This window comes from Benincasa hispida, chromosome 4, assembly GCF_027475165.1.
Source record: "Benincasa hispida cultivar pf3 chromosome 4, pf3_genome.v1.1, whole genome shotgun sequence".
Taxonomy (NCBI): Eukaryota; Viridiplantae; Streptophyta; class Magnoliopsida; order Cucurbitales; family Cucurbitaceae; genus Benincasa; species Benincasa hispida.
In genome coordinates, this window is record NC_143481.1 from 33,335,514 (window position 1) to 33,358,522 (window position 23,009).

General features: G+C 34.6%; 2 protein-coding genes across 3 annotated transcripts; one reads left to right on the plus strand and one right to left on the minus strand.

Moving 5' to 3' along the window:
- Positions 1 to 624: 624 nt before the first annotated feature.
- On the plus strand, positions 625 to 5,164 carry SCPL49 (SERINE CARBOXYPEPTIDASE-LIKE 49). Its single transcript, XM_090312737.1, has 9 exons — positions 625 to 1,094; positions 1,867 to 2,035; positions 2,215 to 2,334; positions 2,550 to 2,693; positions 2,778 to 2,928; positions 3,029 to 3,117; positions 3,692 to 3,950; positions 4,072 to 4,205; positions 4,901 to 5,164. Exons 1-9 carry the CDS (start codon positions 760 to 762, stop codon positions 5,027 to 5,029), a joined length of 1,530 nt encoding a protein of 509 aa, XP_090168863.1. The 5' UTR covers positions 625 to 759; the 3' UTR covers positions 5,030 to 5,164.
- Positions 5,165 to 7,605: 2,441 nt separating this feature from the next.
- Positions 7,606 to 12,502, minus strand: U11/U12-31K (RNA recognition motif and CCHC-type zinc finger domains containing protein). 2 transcript variants are annotated; one of them, XR_016529072.1, is made up of 3 exons: positions 11,644 to 12,502; positions 8,625 to 8,755; positions 7,606 to 8,084 (listed from the first exon to the last, which is right to left on the minus strand). XR_016529072.1 is itself a non-coding variant. In XM_090312738.1 (2 exons), the coding sequence occupies exon 1, from the start codon at positions 12,454 to 12,456 to the stop codon at positions 11,677 to 11,679; it is 780 nt and encodes a 259-aa protein (XP_090168864.1). In that variant the 5' UTR covers positions 12,457 to 12,502; the 3' UTR covers positions 7,606 to 8,084; positions 11,644 to 11,676. The 2 variants fall into 2 exon arrangements, 1 of the variants encoding a protein (XP_090168864.1); XM_090312738.1 differs by lacking the exon at positions 8,625 to 8,755.
- Between the last annotated feature and the right edge of the window lie 10,507 nt (positions 12,503 to 23,009).

Consider the following 23,009-nt stretch of genomic DNA (forward strand, 5'->3'; position numbering starts at 1 on the left):
CATAAGACACCTGGACTTCATGTAGAATGACATACGGTGACGATAAAAGAATTACACATAATCTTTTAGAACACTAATCATGAACATCTATGTTACACCTATATTTAAATATTTATAATACAAATCACATTCTAGAAGGGGTTAATTATAGTTGAAAAATACTTAGGTGCATCGCGGGTATCACCTATGTTTATGCATCCCACCAAATTGTCCAATCATAACTTGTCATATAGCAAATTTTGTCTTTTCTCTTGTTTGAATTATTTTTATTTTTATTTTTATGAGAGTCGTGAGAATAGATGCACAAAGATTGGTGATATCCGAGATGCATCAAAGTATTGTCAATTACATTTTTTTACTTATTTTTAAATTTTGAATTTTATCCATCTTTTCTAAAAATAGTAGGTATAGGGTACTAGGTAAGTGCAAATAAGGGCATAGTGGTAATTGAACTTCAGAATTTTAGTTCCTAAAGACGGTCATTGCGTTGGATAGAAAGGTAAACGTAAAATTTTATAGTTTTAGACAAAAAGACAAAGTAAAAGTTTATTACCCCATTGAGTGCGGTTTACGCTAATCTGAGCCGTCCACATAGGCCCACCAACGGAGGGCTAGGATCGACTTGGCTACGGTTAACCGATGCGAGTGAGAAGTTTTCAAGTATTTCCCCTCCATTTCAGTACACTCTGTTTTGAAATTAAGAACATCCATTTCATCTTCAGAGGCTGAAGGAAAAGAGAATTCGAGAGCGAACAAGAAATGAATGGCTCGATTTCTCTCTGTATTTTTCTTTCCATTTTGATTCTTTCTCCGGCTTCATCTTTGGCTGGAATCTTCGATGGTCCTCGTCTTCCGCCTTCCGATTTTCCTTCCCGCCAGGCCGAGAAGCTGATCAGAGAGCTCAATCTGTTTCCTAAATCTGATGCCAATATCATCCATAGGAATATAAAAAATTCCTCTCTGATCGCCTCCGGGGGGAAGAAAATCGTTGAGAGGCGATTGAGATTCCCCATCTTTGATGATTCTGGAGTTTCTTTGGAGGAATTGGGCCATCATGCTGGATATTACAAGATCGAGCATTCTCATGCTGCGAGGTGAGACCGTTGAAACCCTAGGACTTTGGTTTCTTTGCATGATAGATTGGTGTTGCGGTTTTGATATGCTCGGATACTACATGTTTAATTTTGTGTGCTCGGTATCTCAATGAATTATTGTTATTGAGTAGTGTGATTATTTTAATGGTGTATATCTAGTTTATTCTCTTGCAACGTTTTGGTCCATGAAGATGATTTGCTGTAGAACTCGATTTTTTTTTTCCATTCTCACAGTTTACCAACTGAACGTGTTGTTATGGAAGTATCGATGTTTCTATCAAGACAATATTTTTTCTATAATAAAATAATGAAAGTGTCGATGTTGATGCAGATACTTCTTGGGCATATACAATAATTAATCATTATAATCTATGTTTAAAATTTTTAGTTTAATTACAATTCTTAGTTTGTTTTCAATTTATTAATTCGGATCTTTTTTCTTTTCTTTTTTTTTTTTTCTTTTTTTCTTTTTTTGCAAATATGAATTAAATATTTTGTTAACCCTCATGGGTTGGCTTGGTGGTAATTAAGGGAACATCGATTTTGGTTCGATCCATGGTGATCACTTTTAAGATTTAATATTCTACGAATTTTCTTGACACTCAAATATTATAAATTTGTCCCGTGAGATTGGTTGGCTTGGATACTCACAGATATAAAAGAAAAATAAAATAAAATTTTGTTCAAGCTACCTAGTTCGATTATTAATCTTGATTTTCTGTTATAATATGTGCCGTGTGCTCAGAGTTCTAACTGTTCACTTTTTGTGTAGGTTGTTCTACTTTTTTTTTGAGTCCCGCAACAGCAAAACAGATCCTGTCGTTATCTGGTTGACTGGAGGCCCAGGATGCAGTAGTGAATTGGCTATGTTTTACGAAAACGGTCCTTTTAAAATTACTAATAACTTGTCTCTTGTTTGGAATGAATATGGTTGGGATACGGTAAATTTACTGTTGGTTCTCTATTTGGTTGAATTTGTTTTTTATTAGGTTAGGATCTAGCGGAGCAGTTAGCAAACTGTTTGTTGATTTCAACTTATTTGGGCCAACATGTCAATTTTACTGAGTTTCATTGGCTGTAAGAGAAAGAGGTGTTACAGTTTTTATTTCTGTTGCTGCAGGTATCAAATCTTCTGTATGTTGACCAACCGGTTGGGACTGGTTTTAGCTATAGTTCTGATAGACAAGATATTCGTCATGATGAAAATGGTGTTAGCAATGACCTTTATGACTTTTTGCAGGTATTTTCCTTCCATTTTTCTTTGTTTAGTTGATGGTATTACTCGTTGATTTTGGAGGGAAGTGTGTCTGAAATGTTATCATTATTGATTTCATGAGTAGGGTAACTTTGAATGTTTGTTTGACTTACTGTTGAGGAATGTGGAGAGATTAAAATTCGTTTGACAAATTCTTAAAGATTCTAGATGATATGGCCTCCGGCTTTTCTTGAATTCAGGCTTTCTTTGATGAACACCCTGACCTTGTTGAGAATGACTTCTTCATAACTGGAGAATCTTATGCTGGGCATTATATTCCTGCTTTGGCTGCTCGGATTCATCGGGGTAACAAAGCTAAAGAAGGAATTCATATAAACCTTAAAGTAAGTACATTCTGTCTTAAAATTATAGTAGAAATATAAAAATATATTCTGGTGACTTGATCCATATTTAAATACGTTGGTCAGGGATTTGCTATGGGCAATGGGCTTACTGATCCTGCAATCCAATACAAAACTTACCCAGACTATGCATTGGACATGGGCATAATTACAAAGTCCCAATATCATCGTATTAATTTGTTGGTACCACCATGTGAACTGGCGATAAATGTTTGTGGTGTGTATAATTTTTAGCTTGGCACGTGATATTCCTCTCTCGTCTCTAGCTTGTAATGGCTTCTGCTGATATTTTTGTTTAATATGCCTTTCTTTTCTAGGTACTGATGGCACACTTTCTTGCATGACTTCTTATTATGTTTGCAATGCCATTTTTACCAGCATCATGTTCCATGCCGGTGATATTAACGTAAGATACTGCTTTTCTTTCTGTTTGTAGCATTAAAGTCTTAAATTAGTGATGCTTCAGACTTAGCGATTCTTGTAAACCATCATGGGGTTGACCTAATAGTAAATAGGGGGCATGACCTTGATAAAAGGCTAAGAGCCACCCGCCTAGGATTTTATATCCTACGGGTTTCCATGACACCCAAATGTTGTAGGACCAGGCAGGTTGTCCCGCGAGATCAGTCGAGATGTGCATCAGTTGGCCCGAACACCATGGATATCAGGAAAAGAGGGGGAAAAAAGAAAAAAAAAAGGGAGAAGAAGAAGAAAGAAAATTAAGTGATGGTTCTAATGATTTAGTTTGATCAATCTCCGAAGAATAATTGTTGTAGATAATATACAAAATATGCAAGCAATTGACCATTTCCAGGAAGTTTAACTCATCATATCTATCAGCCTAATCTGAATGCCCTTCCACAACAACAGATGTCTAACTAACCTTGATGGGCAATGGGAATCGTGCTTGTGTGAAAGTTTTTTGTAGAAACCGTGTAGATTTTTAACGTTGACAAGCAATTAACATTTCTGTTGTTCAGCATTATGATATCAGGAAAAAGTGTGAAGGGAGCCTTTGCTATGACTTCTCAAATATGGAGAAATTCTTGAACCAACAATTTGTTAGGGAAACCCTCGGCGTTGGGGACATAGAATTTGTTTCATGTAGTCCTACTGTCTATAGTGCCATGCTGGTGGACTGGATGAGGAATTTCGAAGTGGGTATACCTGCTCTACTCGAGGATGGGATCAAGTTGCTTGTATACGCTGGCGAATACGATTTGATCTGCAATTGGCTAGGTAGTATTCAAATATGACGTTAGATCTTATTTTTTGGACAAATAATTAAATCTCTAATGTTTATCATATGCTCATCATTTGCATGTTTTTCTAAGTTTTGAGTATAATTGTATATGGATAGGTAATTCAAGATGGGTACATGCAATGCAATGGTCTGGTAAGGAGGAGTTTGCGACGTCTCCTAATGTCTCTTTTCTAGTTAATGGTTCAGAAGCAGGTTTGCTTAAAAGACATGGCCCCCTCAGTTTTCTCAAGGTTCACCTCTCTTTCTCATTTCATTAGCACATGTTAGTATGTTTTTTGTGGAATTCAATAACACGGTGTTTTCAAGATGCAAGGCTTAAAAATACTTTTTTGGCACTTGAAAACTGTAAAGGTCCTAGTAAGGGATATTAGTAATGACATAAGGATAATTAGTTAGGGAGTTAGTTAGTGTATTTGGTTATAACTTATAAATAGAGGTAGAGGAATTGAAGGAAGGTAGGCAATCGTTGAGTGGCTTCGGGCTTAGGTTAGCATACCCAAGGGGAGGTTCCAAGTACCTTATCTTGTAGTTATTCATCCTTTATATTTCAATAGATCTTATCGTACTAGCTTCTTGATTGAGAGTATACGCTTTAACCAATTGAGTTATGCTTAACATATTACACACGATTATAATTGGCCTAGTGGTAAAAGAGGAAAGTCTCAATAGATGGCTAAGATGGCTAAGAGGTCAGGGGTTCAATGTATGGCAGTCACCTACCTAAAAATTAATTTCCTACAAGTTTTCTTGACACCCAAATGTTGTAGGGTCAGGCGGATTGTCCTGTGAGATTAGTTGAGGTGCGGGTAAACTGGTCAAACACTCATGGATATATATATATATAACTAACATATTACACCCGATTCTAGTTAGATTTCCAAGTCTTACATTGTTGGTTGTATTGGATGGATCTGTAATACAATAGGTTCATGATGCGGGTCACATGGTCCCCATGGACCAGCCGAAAGCTGCATTAGCAATGCTGAAGAGGTGGACTCGGGGCACGCTCTATGAGGAATCATCTGATCCGGAAATCTTGGTCGCGCAGATGTGATTCGGGCAACATTACAGCAGTGTCCTAGTGGACATTTGATATTCCAATTATGTAGATATCTCCGTATCTTTCGGATATGTTTTAAATCTTATGTGCCCACACGGTTTAAACTTACTATGGAACTGTCTTACTAAATAGCTTTCGATCTTTTAGCTTTCTCCTTTTAGTTTCATCATCTAACTGTATTGTCAAATAACCTTGGGGGAAAGAATTTACATTTTAACTTTGAAGCAGGGGTGGCCCATAACCCAAATGTTCAGGTTGTAATTTTTCAACCCAAACAACTTTTATTAACATAATCACATCGACCATAAAATATTTGGGTTGGGTCGGTTTAGTTTTTTTGATCGCCGTGATTTTTTTCTTGCTTTACGAAAAAAAAGTAAATGTTAATTGGTAAAACATCTATTTATTTATTCTCAAACACTGAATTAATACCTGTGACTCAATTTGAATATACTAGTATAATTATGTTTTCGAAAATTTAAAATTTTCTTAGGAGTTGGGGGAAAATAAATAGTAAAAAGAAAATTATGAACCTAAATAGAAATTGTATTGTAAGGAATCAATATTTTTATAACTTAATAATAAGTTTGTGTTAGATTTTATTTGACTCAAACCAATTAAACATATAAAATTTTAATATATTGAGCTTGAGCTAACCTAAATAAGCATAGTTCAACTGTAACCAATAAAATCTGTGAAGTTTTCATATATTTGAATCTAAACTAACCTAAATAAATTAAAGGTACAGTTTGGGTAGAATATATTCAGGGTGTGTAATATATTTGATGTGTGTTTGATTTAACTTGTCAAGTATTTAATTTTAAAAATGAGTCATATTGATAAAAAAAAAAAATTGAAGTGCTTGACAACCAATCAAAATTGATTTTAGAACACTTTCAAAATATATTTTAAACAAGTTTTATCAAAAGAGAATAAGTAAAAACGACTTTTATGAAAAATATTTTTCTATAGTCCATCCAAACAAAACCATAGTCATTTGATCTTGTAAATACTCCCACTTGAAAGCATCTTTTGTAGTATTTAGCTAAAGGTTTAAAAAATGTGTGACATCAGACCGTTCAGGATATTTCCTGAATTTTCTTGAATGGGTTTGGTTAAAATTATGGCAAACTGCAAAAGTATTGAACTATAGTACGTTATTAGTTTTCGAGCTTTTATATTCATTTCTTTTTGCTTTTCTACTTCGATCAATCTTATTCGAACCCTACCAAATTTAATTAATGAAGAAGAAGATACATGTAAATTTGTTTTTCTTAACCGTGGGTTGAATTTTAAGATATTTCCAAAAATATACTAAAAATGTAGATTTCTTGGTAAATGAATGTTATTTGAAAACTTGAAACAATCATACAAATCCTTTGCTGGTTGTTTCTTCAAATAAGTTTTCGATAGAAAATTTATTTTATTTTTTTCCATCATTTGTACGGCTCAAGAGATACTAGAAGAAAGAATTTATAAACACAATATCATCAGAGTTCGATATCTTGTTAAAATCCGGGGGAAAAAAAGAGAGAAAATTTGAACGGTGATATTTGAACTTAAGCTTTTAACTTCATCAAATTGGACCTAAGTTTAAATAAGCATTGCAACTTTACTGGCAGTTCAATTTCTGATTTTAGAAGAAAACAAGGTAGAAAATTTCATAAACTTAGAAGCAACCTCAAGGGATCACATGCCAATTATACGCTTTAACTATAAACAATTTGATCGATGCAAAATTAACCAGTAACTTTTTCGAACTCCATACATATTCAAATAATTCAATATAAACATATTAAAGAGTTACAAAGTAACATTTTTCAAATTGAAAATGTAGGGTTGGGATTGGGATTGTTTTTTTTTTTTTTTTTAACTTAAAATTATTGTTCGGTCCTTAAGGACTTGCCCACTAGAGGCTGCAAAAATGTGAATTCTTTTTTCCACACTAATTATTGAACTGCTTAAATGTGGATGAGAGAGGGAGAAAGAAAGATATTGGAAAACCATGAGTGGGTCATATATACTATATTCTTTAAATTGCATCCAACTGTTATTAAAAGTAACCACCTGGTAATTACTGGAGTTTTACTCATAATATTATAGCCAAACATAGCATTATAGCCAACTTAAACATAGCTTAGTGGTAATTGGTATGTCCTCCTAACAATAAAGATAAAAGTGGAGATTTTAAAGTTTTTTTTTTTTAAAAAAAAAAAAATGCCTTTAAACAGCTCAAACTATGCAAAAATAGGTAATAATGGGTTTTTTTTTAACCATCAATCGATCTCAAAGCCACGAGAATAACCCCTAGAACTCTACGTGACGTATTTAGCTTTAAAAAATTGAGAAAATTTAACTCCAATCAAGGCCTCCTATAAAGCAAACACCCCCAGATTAATGAAAGACCATACTTTAGTTTGTCCTCAAAGTTATTTACGATCAAGGATTAAAATATCAATATCAATATCGATATTGAGATTTCAATTTTACAGATATATTGATGGATATCTTTATCCTTATTTACGATCCACACCCACACTACTTTCTTTCATAACATACACACACAATGCTTAGCATTGGAAACTTGAATAGCCATTTCAACAAAATAAGAGCAACATTTTTCTTCCCAATATTTCCAATACCCCCAAGTCATTGAAGAAATATTTCTCAAATTGATCAAATGACTGGATCTTGCTTTGGCTCGACCTCCACCTCGAGAGAGACTAAAATGTTTTATCCATAGCCAAAGCTTGTTCAAAGGGAACAATAAATGAAGATAGGCAGTAAATACCAGTGATCAACAACCTTACTTAAACAGGATCTGTTATATAAGTTGTATATATGTGTCCTTGAGTTCTAAAGTAAATACCAGTGATCAAGCTCATTTCCCCTCTTCCAGAACGGTAGTATTCCTCCATTTCTTAACTTTGTTTTCTGTCCTCTCCTAGCAAATTAGTAGCTGAAGAAAGTGATCAAAGGACCAGTGACGCAGTCGACTTCCTCCACTGGATACTAATAGCTTAATGTGAAGTGACATCTTCTGAACAATCTGCAGGTTGTAGGGAAAAAATGGATTATGTCATTGCCACTCCAAAAAAGGACTCATGTGAAATGAAATTCTAAAAGATACAATAATAAAGCTTTCATAACATCACGGTTTTTTCAAGAAGCCAACTTCAACTTTAGCTACAATATGAACGGCTGGAAGAGAAAGAGGACTTTAAACTAATTTCCCTTGGTCTTTTATCAATATAGTTTTGTTGAACGTGAATCCAACTGTAAATCCATCATTTTTATTTCTTAAATCTTACCTAAGACCCACCCTTTCCAAGAATGAAAAGTCTCAATCTACAGGATCATATATAATTATGTCATCCCAATCAAATTTAGGAAACCCTTATTCCTTTTTCACCGAACACTATATTCCCAATAAAGATGGAATCAATTATCTGCCTATCATTCAACTGAACAAACCTCTTCCTACAGGCAAGGACAGAAAAGCACTGACGGAGGCCAGTAATTGGATTAAAGACTATCTTATCTACTATAAGTGTGATTTAGATTTAAAAGGTGCAAAATCTAAGAATACCTTGTGAACGTTATTCTTGAGACATCCTGAGCTATGCTCTCATATACAATGTTGCATTACAAAGCCATCAAGCTTAGTCTTCGGGACTTCATCAGGGGAGAAAAAAGTAATCATGTGGATGCACAAGAGGCCTGATTGTCGGTGACACAATCAAAAAGGGAAAAAAATCAATCATTTGGATGCACAAGAGGGCTGACCAGACAGACAAGGATCAATCAAAAACGGGAAAAAAAATTACAAGAGGCTTGTTGGTGACAAAAGAGAAACGAAAATAATAAAAGAAGGATTGATAGAAACAAGAATCATGTGGGTGTACTAACATAAGCGACCTCCCAATCTCCATCCAAGACCTCTAAGACCAGTAAAATCCATTTTATTTCTCTCCGATCAATGCTCCTAAAAATGACCGAGATGAGACTAACAGAAACCTTCCTTTCTAACAAGAGAAGAAAGGCCTAGAAAACACTTCCCTCAACAAGAGAAGCCTATGATTTAGAACCAAAAGGATTTCAAACATCTGAAAAGATCTATATTATACCACACTTACACCAAAAGGCTGCCACTAAATAATGATCACACTCTTTAAAAGAAAAGAGCGTTGGGTGGTCGATAGACCAAATATATGCGTATTCTAAGCATCATGGATTAATCTCCGCACAAAGATGGATTTTAGATGCTTAGATAATGTGAAGCCTCAACTTAGGTTGTTGGATTGTGATTTAAATTGCCATAGTATTCTTTTAGATCTGATGAGGAAGATGGGGGGTTTCCATCTCTAAGTTGCCCAGTATCTGGTACATCTATTTCATTTTGGAGGGAACCTTGGCTTAGCTGTGTAGCTCTTTATACGGTATTTCCTTGTTTGTTTAGGCTTACTCACTTACCGAATATTAAGGTTGCTGATGTGTGGATTGAGGACTCCGAGGCTTCGGACTTGCGTCTTCATCGTAATCTCAATAATTTAGAAACTCTTGAATGGGCCGCCTTGTCGCAATTATTATGTCCTGTCAGTTTCCATCGTTCGCCTGACACCTGGATTTGGACTATTGATCCTTCTTCAACGTTCACTGTTAAATCTCTTATGGATAATATGGTAGATACAATTGATTTTCAAGTCAAGGATGTTTGTTCAGCTATTTGGACGGATCATTTTCCTAAGAAAATCAAAATTTTCTTATGGGAACTAAGCCTTGGTGCAATTAATACTATTGATTATCTCCAACGAAGAATGCCATATATGACCATCTCTCCATCTTGGTGCCATATGTGCCATAATCAATCAAAGTCTACAGCTCATCTTTTTGTGCATTGTCCTTTCACATTGCATTTTTGGCATATCATGATGCAAGCTTTTGGTTGGTCAGCGGTTTTTTCCCACAATATGTTTGACAATCTTGCTTCTTTGTTGGTTGGTCATCCATTTCATGGTCCTAAGAAGACCCTTTGGTTAGCTTTTATATGAGCTTTCTTCTAGACTTTATGGGGCGAGCATAATAAACGTCTTTTTAGAGATCGTTCTTCCAGTTTTGATCTTTTTTTAGATTTGACTCTATCTACTGCATTGTATTGGTGCAATCTAAGCAACCTTTAAACATCTCTTTCTTATTTAGTTTCCAATTGGAAATCTCTTTTGTAATCATCTTTAGGTGCTATGGGGTCTTCCCTTTTATTACATTTATTCAATGAAATGTTTCTTACCTAAAAAAAATCTCTAAGCTGCCCAATAAGAGTCTGGACTCTAGAAAAACTTGGAGATTTGTCTTCCAAATTCCTTTCAACTTGGTACATCTTTCAACAAATTTTCTTCTTAATCAATCTATCTATTACCATAGTAAGTTGGGAAGAGGAAAAAATAAACTATATAGATCAAAAGTTTGATATTCACTCTTTCTTAGCAAAAAAACTGAATCCTCACGACACATGAAGTATATTACTGTCTATGCCACAATTGCTGAATTAGTGCATTATGTGTCAAACTCATAGGGAGAAACAGATCACTTCTTCCTCCATTGTTCATTTGCTGTGGATTCTATGGTAAGTAATTTAGCACGTTTAATTTATCTTGGAACCTGCCACAGTTGATCAGAATAGAAAAGGTTCTAATGATAAAGATGGAGATCTTTCCTTTCTCTCCTTCTTTTCCCTCATCTAGTTTGGTTACTCTATTTCAAATTGGTGTGTGCATATCCACTTCAAAGGCTTATGCAATGACTTCCCGCTTATTATTGATGTCGATTGGGCCATTAAATAGATTTATTTTATATATAGAATAATTTCCATTGGCTTTTCTAGAGTTTCCCCACCTTTCCTTTTCATCTAATCTCAGTGAACAGTTCTTGTTTCTCTTCAAAAAGAAGAAAATAATAATAATGCTTGTTCGAAGGAGCATGGACCAGGACCATTCATCAAGTCTGAAACGTTTGGAGAAGTCTTGGCACAAGGGAAAGCAAGCCCTAAAAGATTGATGGCACTAATCACCGGGATCATGATGTGGGAATTCCAAAATATATAAAAATACAAAAATACTGCTCATGCTCGAGGGAATTAATAAGCAACTTATACTCACTATCACTGCAGAAATCCTTGACTCTTGAAAAAGGTGGCATGAGATGGAAGATTGAGTATTTATTACCATTTCCAGATTCCAGTATAGACCGGTTATTGCTATCGTATGGGCATACATTGTTAAGAGCAGTACCTCTGTCCTATTGAGTTCAACATAACATATGGAGGTGAAAATTTGAATTTATTTCTGGCCTATTGGTGGAGGACATGTGCCTTAGGCTGGCAGTAGTACCACAATCCTTAATACTCCTGACATTATCAAAAAGCAGAATCTAGAGTACACACCTATAGCTCGTTCTTACTTACCGCACCCAGCAGCCTAAATTTTGAAGTTTGTAAGCTAATTTCATCTAACAATGGCTCCCAAGCAACATGCACCAAAATAAAACAGAAATGGAGGCTTAAAGTATAACAGAACGACAGAAAAGAACGACACAATAGTAAAACCACGTACCTTCGCAAATTCTTCCCAAAGAGACGAGCTCTGTTAATCATCTTCGTCACTCTCGTCACTGAAATAACTCGCTTTCTTCGCTTTTTTCTTTTCGACAACGTTCTCACCGCCAGTCAGGAGTCTCTGGTCTGCATCTCCGTCCACCACCGAGGCCCAATTGTCATCCTCGAACCCTTCTCCAACATCCGATCCCCAATCCTCCTCGTGCCTAGCACCGACTCCACCCCTTCTCCCCCGCTTCGGTTCTGGCCGCTCCCTTGGCCCCAATTGATTTTTAGGGCATTCATAAGACAAATGGCCATCAACTGCGCCGCATTCGTAGCACCTACTCTTATCCTTATAAACCCTTTTCCTTATAAACTCAGCGGCGCGACCATTATCAGTCGCTATGGCAGCCTTCAGAACGCGACCATTCAAAATCTTCCCGTTCATCTGTTTCGCGGCCTTGACTGCATCGTCCTGAGAAATAAACTGGACGAAAGCAACGCCGCGAGACTTGCGAGTCTGGCGATCTTTCAACACCGTAACACGAGCGATCTTACCGAAGGTGGAGAAGAGAGTATGGAGGTCGGAATTAGTGAGTGAATAGTCGAAATTGGAAACATATACAGTAGACTTCGAAGGAACCAAACCTCCGGAACCACCACTGAACTTGGTGGATGAGTGTGAGTGCGATTGCGATGAGAAGTGCGACTGTGAAGCCGACGGCGGCGGCGGGGCAGAAGAGGCGGCGGAGGGATACCGGTAATAGAAGGTTTCGTCGTCCTCGCTGTCGCTATTAGGGTTATTGGTTCTCTTTCCCTTGCGCGCCATTTTTTCAGCGTCAGTCTCTGACAGAAACAAATCTGGTGGTAATTTCATACCCGTTGTTTTAATTTTCTTTTTTGTACATATAGAGAGAGTTAAATTACAATTTTAGCCCTTTTGTTTTAGATTTCTATCCCTTCAAAATTAAAATTTAATCTTTTTAATTCTTAAACTTTACAAATTAAAAGTTTAAAAGACATATACTTTTCTATAATCTTTTTAAGCTAAATGTATCAAAATGATTATTAATGTTTTGGAATCGTTCTAAAGTCCAAATCAATTATAAATTAAATCAGACAAATGAAGTCTTTTAGATGGGAGAAAAAAAGGTTTTTTTTTTTAAAAAAAAAAAGAATTATTTAAATTATTTTGATAAAAGTCGGTTAAATTTATACTTCAAAAATGTTTTGAAATCTATTTTGAATGGTTGCGAAACATTTCAATTTTTTCAAAATAACTTATTTTTAAAATTGAACATTTAAAAAATTTACCAAACACACTCAAAGTTATGAATCGAAGGTATGACATGGTTGTAATCAAGGTTAAAATGTCGATGTCTACATAAATAGCAAGGTCTTAATTTTACATAAATGTCTATCAAAATATCGATAAAATTTTGATACCAATGAATATTTTTGGAAAATTTGTAAAAACTACAAATTCAAAAAATAAATTTAAATTAGTAAGTAAATATTTTATGATTTTTAAACAAGTTAATATGTCTATTATTTATATTATATTTACATTAGTGATATTTTGTTACTTGATTATTATATTTTATGAATTTTTCTGCAATATAATGAAAATATCGCTTCATGTCGATGTTGAACCCATGAAAATATAAAAATATCAATAAAAATTTTGATGTGGGAACAAAAATTTAACACTATATTTATTATACTTAGGCCAACATAATTTAACGTTTAAGTCAACACCAAAGGTAAAGTGGTGTTTGGAGCATGCAGTGGCTTGCCAACCTTGAATAAGGACATTGTTTTGGGTTGTTGTTGTTTTTTTTTTTTTTTTTTTTTTGTATGTTTTGTTTTGATAAACAAAACATATAAAACATATATTATTTATGTTATAAAATTAGAGAGCATAACGGAACACGGATATGGAGAAAATATAATATAATAATAAATAGATATTGTAATAATATATAATATAAATAAATGACAAAAGAATAAAAATAAATAACTTAAATAAAATTAAAAAAAGATTCTCTAATTTCTCTAATTTCCTTCCAAAAATTTGGGATTTCTCACCAATCTTCACCCCTTACAAAATCCACAAAATGACCACTATTTATAAGATAATTGAAAAGTAGGAGGTGAAATTAGTTGGACACTAAGTGTTGGGTTTTATGCCTTAAAACTCGTAGATAGTAAATGTAATTAATTTATCATCATCAATAAAGAGTCATATATGTTAAATCAATAAATGTTATTGTTTGTATTGTTGTCTATTTTGTCTAAATAATCCTGAATCCAATAAACTAACATCCAAGATTGCTTATGAGTCTTGAACTATATGTGGAGACATACATGAACCAATGTTCAAAATGCAACCTAAAAGGTCTATAATATAGAGATAAGGTTAGGTACCTTATTTTAATAACACTATGGATACAACCCGCTTTGTATTTGATACAAACATAATGATCTAACGCGTTCGTGTAGGTGGCGCACGAGTGGGGGTATCCTATGCAATGAGTTTGCATAAAACTATAATGCAAAATAGCAACCACTAGATGTAACACCGTTGACTAGTTATTTTTTTATTTCAATAGGATGACCTAGGCGACTTAGTCTTAATTCTAAGTATATCATGAACTCCTGCTTACAAGGGATTGTCCTTTTATTTGCATGGGTGAGGGTGGCTAGTTCACCGACTTGATATATCTACTTTGGGTACGAGATCGATTGGGGAGCTAGGAACATAATAATACATTAGCCCGAGATCGATGGAATTCACTTTTTCCCTCCTTAAGGATAAGTAGATGAGTGTTCCCTTAAGTGGTATCTTCGGACTTGAAAAAATGGTCCTACCCTCTCATTAGCCCGAGAGGAGTTTCTATTTATTGGTTGGACCATAAACATATTATTCATTAAACGAGCAATGGTACTTAAGAAGTCAGAGATAACCCAAGGATAAAACAGTAATTTGACATAGTTGGAGTTACGAACACTTGTGAATGACTAACTTGCTGGTATTGGTCTATATTCCTAGACACGGAGCATATGTGGGTTTATAGTGGAGTGTACTCACGGTTAACGAATATTAATTAACTTGGTTAATGAGTTTAACCAATTAATCTCATATCGTTAGATCTACATGTCTACCAAATCCCTTCATTAGCTCACTATATGATACTTAGGAGGGATAATTTGAATTATTCAAAATGATTTGAGGAAACTATATATCAATGTGATTAGTATATAATTAATTATGGATATGATCTATAATCAAATTGAAAATTAATATTTGAATAAGATTCAGATTAATTAATTCAAGTGAATTAGATTCACAAAGAATTAACTAATAGAGAGGTTTTGCACATACACATGAAATGTATATGATAATTAAATGTATATATTAAATTGGGTTTAATGTATAAGTAGTTATTTAAAAAATATTGTGGAAATCAAAATTAAATAACTATCATTTAATTGTGTAAATTAAATGAGTGTTATTTAATTGGGCTAATTAACCAAATAAGTGTTATTTAATTAAATGGACTAACTAATTAAATAAATATTATTTAGTTAATGTTGGGTTTTATGTCATAAAACTCGTGGTTTGTAAACAATAAACTCATTCTGTAAAACAATAAAGTTATTATTAAAGTTTGAAAATTCAATAAGCTGTTATTGAATATATGAATTGTTTATTTCGTTTTAAAAATAAATCTAATAAACTAAAATATCAATAACTATTACATGAATACTTAAACTTTATGTGGAAACAAAAAAGTGGATTAGGTTCGAGTAAATAGTCAAAATGATCTATAATATATGATTAAGGTTGAGTACCTTATTTTGGTAATACTATTGGATGCAGCCTACTTTGTAGTTGTTACAAGGAGTTGTAAAGTGCTACAAACAAAGTGATCATGATTTGTACATATCATGATATGAGAAGTGAGGGTGTCATGTGCAATGAGTTTGCATAAGGTCGGACCATGAAATAAGTCACTCTTACCTTATAACGCTGTTTACTATTTAAGACTGACTATTTCAAAACGATGACCTAGGTAACTGAACTCCTGTTTATTCGGGATTATCCTTAGATTTGCATAGGTGGGGGTTGGCTCAACAACGTCGGCTCAATAAGCCTCCCATTTTAGGGGTAAGGTAGATAGTTGAGGACATAGGGTGCAAGATAGAATCCACTCCTACCCACTTTCACGGATAGTGAGAGATTGTTCCCTTAAGTGTTGACTCCGAGTCTTGAGCAAGAGGCCTCACCCTCTCATTGGCCCAAGAGAAACTTGGTTTGATGATTGAATCACAAACCAATTATTCATTAGAGGATCATTGGGACTTAAGGAATAAGAGGTAATCTCGGGGGTAAAACAGTCTTTTGACCCAGTTGTTATTATGAACAACCTGTGAAGGTTAATTTACTAATCATGATTATATTGAGTGGACACAATATATCTATAGTGAGGGGGTGCAACTACGGACTTTAGTGGAGTGACCCAGTAGTTAACGAATGAAGGTTAATTCGGTGTAAAGAGTTTAGTCAATTAATCTCAAATCATTGGAGCCCATGATCTGTAGGTCCATTAAGTCCCCCTACTAGCTCACAAACAAATTAGCCTTAGATAAGTGTGTTGATTTGAAACGTTCAAATTAGAATTAAGGGAATTAGTAATTATATGTGATATAATTACACGTTTAATTTTGGAATTAAGCGGAATTGGAGAATCGATTAATATTTAAATATGATTTAACTATTAAATTCATGAATAAAGATTTATGGTAATGGAATTTGTGACGAATTAATTGAATATTTGATATTAAATTAATAAAATTTATTGAATTATTGAATTAATTTTATTAGAAAAATAATTATTGAATTATTGAATTAATTTATTAATTTTATTAGAAAATTAATTATTAAATTAATTTGGTAAAATTAATAAAATTTCAATTTTTTAACTATTTTTTTTTAATTTTGGAAATAAAAAATAAAAGAAGAAAACTGGAAATGGAAAAAGTGGGATTTTCCCACTTTAGGTGCAAGCACCTTAGTTATTAAACCACCAAGGTTTCAGCTCAAATTCACAAGCACGAGCTGTGATTCATGCAAGGTTGTTAGTTGCATGAAAGTCATGCAATATAAAGTTGGAATTTTTAGTAGAATGGATTGAGCAATCGTTGTTGAATGTTGAGAATTTGTGTTTGACGAAGTGTTCTTCACACTGTATAAAACCAGTAAGCTCCTCTCTAATTCCCTTCGATTCAACCTTATTTTGAGTCTTACAACTCAATCCAAGACACCAAGATAATAGTAGGGAAGACCCTTGTGGTAGTTCACATCCAAATAAGAAGGAGATCGTAGTTGAAGATCATGAATCAAAGGTACTTCAAAGGTTAGTGTTGAAACCTTGTTTTTAGTTTATAAGCATGCTTAGTTTGAAGCCAAAATTAATGAATTATAATACTTTATCCTATTTTTGCTTCCCGAATCCAACAATTAATTATAGAAAATGAAAATATATTGGGAAATATGCTTGGTCCTTCTCTATATAAAGATCTTCCCATGGCCTTCTGGGAATGCATCGAATACACAATTCTCATTGTAGAGAAACCCTGACAATACACAACTCTCTAGCATTATCGTGTCGAATTTTCCCCGAGCCTCCTTACTCTCCAAAACCTTATTCTCCTCTCCATATCCCAATAGCCGGATACCACCTATACCTATATTAGAATCCCAGAGAATAACGAGATAACTCTCATGGTAGTATTTGAGATCGCTCAAGGAGTTGTTCGTGATCAAGATCGTTTGGAGATTCGTACGTTGGAACCTTGGAGAGGATTGTTTGTGTTACTTGGGATTCTACAAAGGTAAGAACTGTTATAATCCTTTCCCCAATGTCATGTTAATTTACGTGTTTATTCATTCAATTTAGTATAACAATTTTGTTTAATGTAAAATCGATCGTGGGATATAAGGCATTCTCACACGAAACGCCTTCGCTGCGAAATTTGATCCCTTCAATTGGTATCAGAGTCAATTCCTTGCATCTTCGTTCTTCATATTTTTCGAAACAAAATCGTTTGGATGTGAGTTTTCATATTCTGCATATTGAATGTTTAAATGGTTGGTTTGCAAAAGTGAATGTTTTCGATTTTGACACTAAAATTACTTTTTAATTTGATTAAATTTTAAGGGCTCGTTGTATTTTTGGGCGTTTTAATTCATGCTTTGAGTCTGTAAGTTTGTGTTGATCGAGAGCAATGGTTGTTGAAGAGATCGGGATCAACAGAGGAGTTCAGGGCACAGTGTCTATTGCAGCATTTCAACGTTGCAAGGTAAAGGCAAAACGATGCAGCCGCAGCGTTGCAACGCCTCGAAAGTTGACAGAGAAGTTGTAATGCGCGCGCGGGGGCTTGTGTTGACTGAAGACTCTTAACCTAATTTCCTTATTTGTATTTTATTTTATATTAATTAATTAAATTAATATAATGATTATATTAGTTTAATCAATGAATTTTATTTTAGGGTGCCAAAATCGGTTCATTTTTTGTTGTTTGATTTAATTATTCATTTGATGTATGTTTTAAATTATCTATTATTTGAATTCATATTCATACTATATGTCACATAGATTCAAAAATACCCACCTTAGGATAAACATGTGCATGCAACATAATTAAATATAAAGGGTTATATTTTCTATATGTATGATCGAATTAGCATATTCATGCAACATAATATATCTGTTGTATTAGTGTTGTATGATTAACCCAAGTATGCTCATGCATCATACTATATATTAACATCGTTCTCATAAATAGTAGAGTGGTGTATATGAATGCTTGACTTTTTTTTTCATAGATTTAATAATTAATTAATTTATAAAGAGTTATAGTATTTTGATGAAATGGATTAAAATCTATAGTCTAAATTGCATGCATACATAGGTCCAAATTATTTTAAATGATTTAAAATTGACTTATATTATTTATGATGAGATTATGAATATGTTAATATTTTAAAATTTGTTTTAATAGGATTAAAATGAATTTTAATAAAAGATTAAATTTATAAGAGACCTTTGTCTAAGAAAGGTTCTGTCTAGGAGGGGGTATTTAAGCTGACGGAAACGGAACACCTCCACCTGAGAACCAACCTAGAAGGTGAATTGGGCAAATATCTTATAAGCATGTTATGAAATCAAGTATTGTTAAACCATTCTAATATAAATGTTATATTGAGTAAATGTAAAGGATTTAGATAAATTCATTAGTCGAGTTTTAACTATGTATAATAAAATCCTAACAAAAATAATGGAATACTCTAGTGGGATGAATTTGGTATATATGATATATCAAATTTAAGCTCTCACATCCCCAAGAGTTCACATCATGAGATCCATGCTCGGCTTCGTGTCGCCTTAGGAGCAATCTCTCTTCGAAGAGTGTTTGCATGAGTCAATAACAAGATGAATTGGGAAAACATAGTAAGTGAGAGGCATGTGTGTCAATGTATCCCATGGTCTCCTCCATTAGGTTGCACCGTGAGATTCCTACGGTATACCTACGTATTATCTTAGAGCGACCTCCCTTTGGAGGGCCTCATCATATGGGTCGAAACAACACAAACTCCAGCAGTGGATAAGCTTTCTTAAGTTAATCTTCAATAGTTGTTTTTCCCCTTCAGTAGCCTGTTGAAGTATACCTCTGGGATCCGAAAATGAGAAGGTCGCAATTAGGGGATGAATTAAGTTAGTTAATGAATCCTTGATCGAAACAGCAGTAACAAAAAACTACAGGAATAAGAGCTATTCTGGTATTAGTAATTGGATAATATTGTCTCAATTTAGGAGAGGAGTAGTTGATCACCCTTCGATGACTATTGCTCTAAATCTTTGAAGTATCGTTGCAAAAACTCAAATAAAAAATTTAATCAGGGTTCTTTGATTAAATGTGTTTTTTGCTAAATTGATTGGATTAAGTAATGAGTTATTACAAAGATAACTAATAAGGTCAATTGATTGTTATATGTTTCAGCATGTCTTCCACAATCATATATTTGCGTAAAAGTGAGAAATTAACCATTGAAAACTATGCGATGTAGAAATCTAGCATGAATACGATTTTAGTTGTTGATGATCTGCGATTTGTCTTGATGGAGGAATTTCCTCTAGTCCCCGCTCAAAATGCATCTCAAGCATTGAAGGATACTTATGACCGTTGGACGAAGGCCAATGACAAGGCTCAAGTCTACATCTTGTTAAGTATGTCTGACGTTCTTGCTAAGAAGCATGAGGTCATGATGACTGCACATCAGATCATAGAGTCCCTCTAGAAGATGTTTGGACAACCGTCCACTCGAACCTGACACGAGACCTTCAAGTACATTTATATTGTGTGCATGAAAAAGAGCCAATCAGTGAGAGAACATGTCCTTGACCTGATGGTCTATTTCAATGTCGTCGATATGAACCGTGCGGTCATAGACGATCAGAGTCAAGTGTCCTTTATTTTAGAATCTCTTCCGAAGTTTTCTTTAGTTCTATAGCAATGTGATAATGAAAAAAATACAGTACAATCTGACTACCTTTTTGAACGAGTTACAACATTTTTAGTCTCTTATGAAAGATAAGGGACCAGTAATAGGAGAGGCAAATGTTTCCCGTTCCAAAAAGTTCCATAGGGGTTTATCCTCTCGAACCAAGCCTATTCCTTCGACTTCTGGTACTAAATAGATCCAGAAAAAGAAAGAAGGGAAGGGGAAGGCTCCCGCTGCTGGCAAAGGCAAGGGCAATTAAAATACTTCGATCTGATCAGGGTGGAGAGTACATGGATTTAGAATTCTAAGACTATTTAATAGAATATGGAATTCAATTCGAACTCTCGACACTTGGTACTGAAGGGATCGAATCCCATAGCAGAAGCGTTCTCGTGTGAGAATGTCTTGTTGGGGTGTGTGCCCTAAAGTCTCGTGTCCTGTAGTTTGCAAATAACTTTGTACAAACACTTGTGATGTATAATATAAATGATATTTACTTCACTACTTGACTTTACACATTTAGATTTTTTTTTATTTTACCACAAACCAATAAATTTAATATCCCTAGTTTTTATATAACTTAAGCATGTATGCAGTGACATACGAGTGGATCATGTCTTAAGTGACAACAAAAATAGTCTGTAGTATATGGATATATGAGGGAAACCTTATCCTGGTAACACTATGGACGCAACCCGCTTTGTGGAATTGTTACAAATGTTGTGACTTGCCACAGATGGTATGATTTTGATCATTCGTGTAGTGGACATGCGAGCGTGGGTGTCCTATACAAAGAGTTTGTATAAGACTTGACCTCGAAGTGTTAATGTCTTGTCATATAACTTCGTTCATGACTGAGATTTCACTTCACTAGGATGACCATAGGTAATATGACCTCAATCCTGAGTGAGTTGGGAACTCCTGCCATTAAGGCGGTCCTTTGATTTGCATGGGTGTGAGTGGCCAGAGCGTCGACTCAAACCTACCATTTTAGGAATTCTTCTGATTTGGGAGCTGGGAACTCAACTTCACAAGATGGAGTTCACTCCTTTCCCAAAGTAGGGGTAAGGAGGTTACAAATTTGTGGAATTGTTACAAATGTTGTGACTTGTCATAGATGGTATAATCTTGATCATTTATGTAGTGGACATGCGAGCGGGGGTGTCTTATACAAAGAGTTTGTATAAGACTTGACCTCGAAGTATTAATGCCTTGTCATATAACTTCGTTCATGATTGAGACTTCACTTCACTATGATGACCATAGGTAACATGACCTCAATCCTAAGTGAGTTGGGAACTCCTGCCATTGAAGGCGGTCCTTTGATTTGCATGGATGCAAGTGGCCAGAGCGCCGACTCAAACCTACCATTTTGGAGATTCATCTGATTTGGGAGCTAGGAACTCAGCTTCACAAGAGGGAGTTCACTCCTTCCCCAAAGTAGGGGTAAGTAGATAGATTGCTCTCTTAAGGGCTGATCCCGGGGCTTGAACGATGTAGCGCCACACATCTTCTCATGGCCCGAGAGGTGTTAGTAGGACTATGTTGTATTGTTCATTAGAGGGATCAGTGGTACTTAAGGAGGAAGATATAATTATAGGGGCAAAACGGTAAATTGGCCTGCTGTAATTATGAGCATCTATGAAGGGTCATCGTACTGATGATTGATTACATCCAATGGACATAGAAATATATCTATGGCAAGAGAGTTCAACTATCGATCTTTAATGGAATGTCTGATAGTTAATGGATGGTAGATATCATGACTGAAGAGTTTAGTCAGCTATTCACGCACCGTTGGAGCTTTGAGCCATAGGTCCATAAAGTCCCCTTGGTAGCTTGGATACAAGTTGAGAATCAGTTTTTGGGTCAGTATGAAATATTCAAATTGACAAGAGGAAGTTCAATTATATATGATATAATTGAACGAGTTAATTAAATATGATATAATTAACTTTATGTATGAGATACATTAATTTGGAGGAAATTGGATATAAATATGATTTATATATAGTAGAGGAAAATATTATAATTAAAATATGATATTAATTCATATGTTATGAATATGATAAGATCACATTCCTTGGACGGTTATAAAGAAAATGGGACGACGTCTCTTTTGTTCTAAATAACGGATGAGTGCATTATAAATAACCGACAGTGTGCAGGAGTCATAGGCACGGACATTATGTTAAAAAGAGTGTCATCGTTTAGAAAGTCAGTGCCTATACGATAGTGACTACACGATCGGTTACATATACGATATTGCTAAGCGATCGCTTACTGATTACACCCTCATGTGCTATTAACTAAACGATCGTTTACCTTTTCTTAAGCGATCGTTTAGCTCTTGATATTTACTAAACAATCGTATAGACGATCGCTTAGTTTTTTTTCCACGCGATCGGACGATCGCTCACCCTTTTCCTACACAATCGTTTAGACGATCGTTTACTTTTTCCTACACGATCGTATACTTCACCTAAATGATCAAGCATCTTGTCTATGCGATAGACGACCTCATCTCCCACTTGCTTGATCATTGTGTATGGTCTCTCTTCCTTCTTCCCTCTACCAAATTCGAACAAAGTCCATGCTTTGGATTCTCACTCCAAGAATACTGAGGGCTCTGAGTGTTGTTATCTTCTCCGTTTCCTTCTGTCTGAGTGGTGATTGTTCGAGGCAGATGATTGGGTTTTAGACTCGCTGTGAAGAAGAAATCTTCATCTGGTATGATCTCTTGATCTCTTTAGCATTATGAATGCATATTAGTATATTTTGAATGTATATGCGGTAATTCAGTCACAATGAAT

Excerpts from the sequence above, each read along its gene's own strand:
- SCPL49 (XM_090312737.1), top strand. The coding sequence starts at position 760 with ATGAATGGCTCGATTTCTCTCTGTATTTTTCTTTCCATTTTGATTCTT. Across the intron at positions 2,929-3,028 it reads ACTGGCGATAAATGTTTGTG|GTACTGATGGCACACTTTCT; the intron begins GTGTGTATAATT and ends TTTCTTTTCTAG. Across the intron at positions 3,951-4,071 it reads TTTGATCTGCAATTGGCTAG|GTAATTCAAGATGGGTACAT; the intron begins GTAGTATTCAAA and ends GTATATGGATAG.
- U11/U12-31K (XM_090312738.1), bottom strand. The coding sequence starts at position 12,456 with ATGGCGCGCAAGGGAAAGAGAACCAATAACCCTAATAGCGACAGCGAG.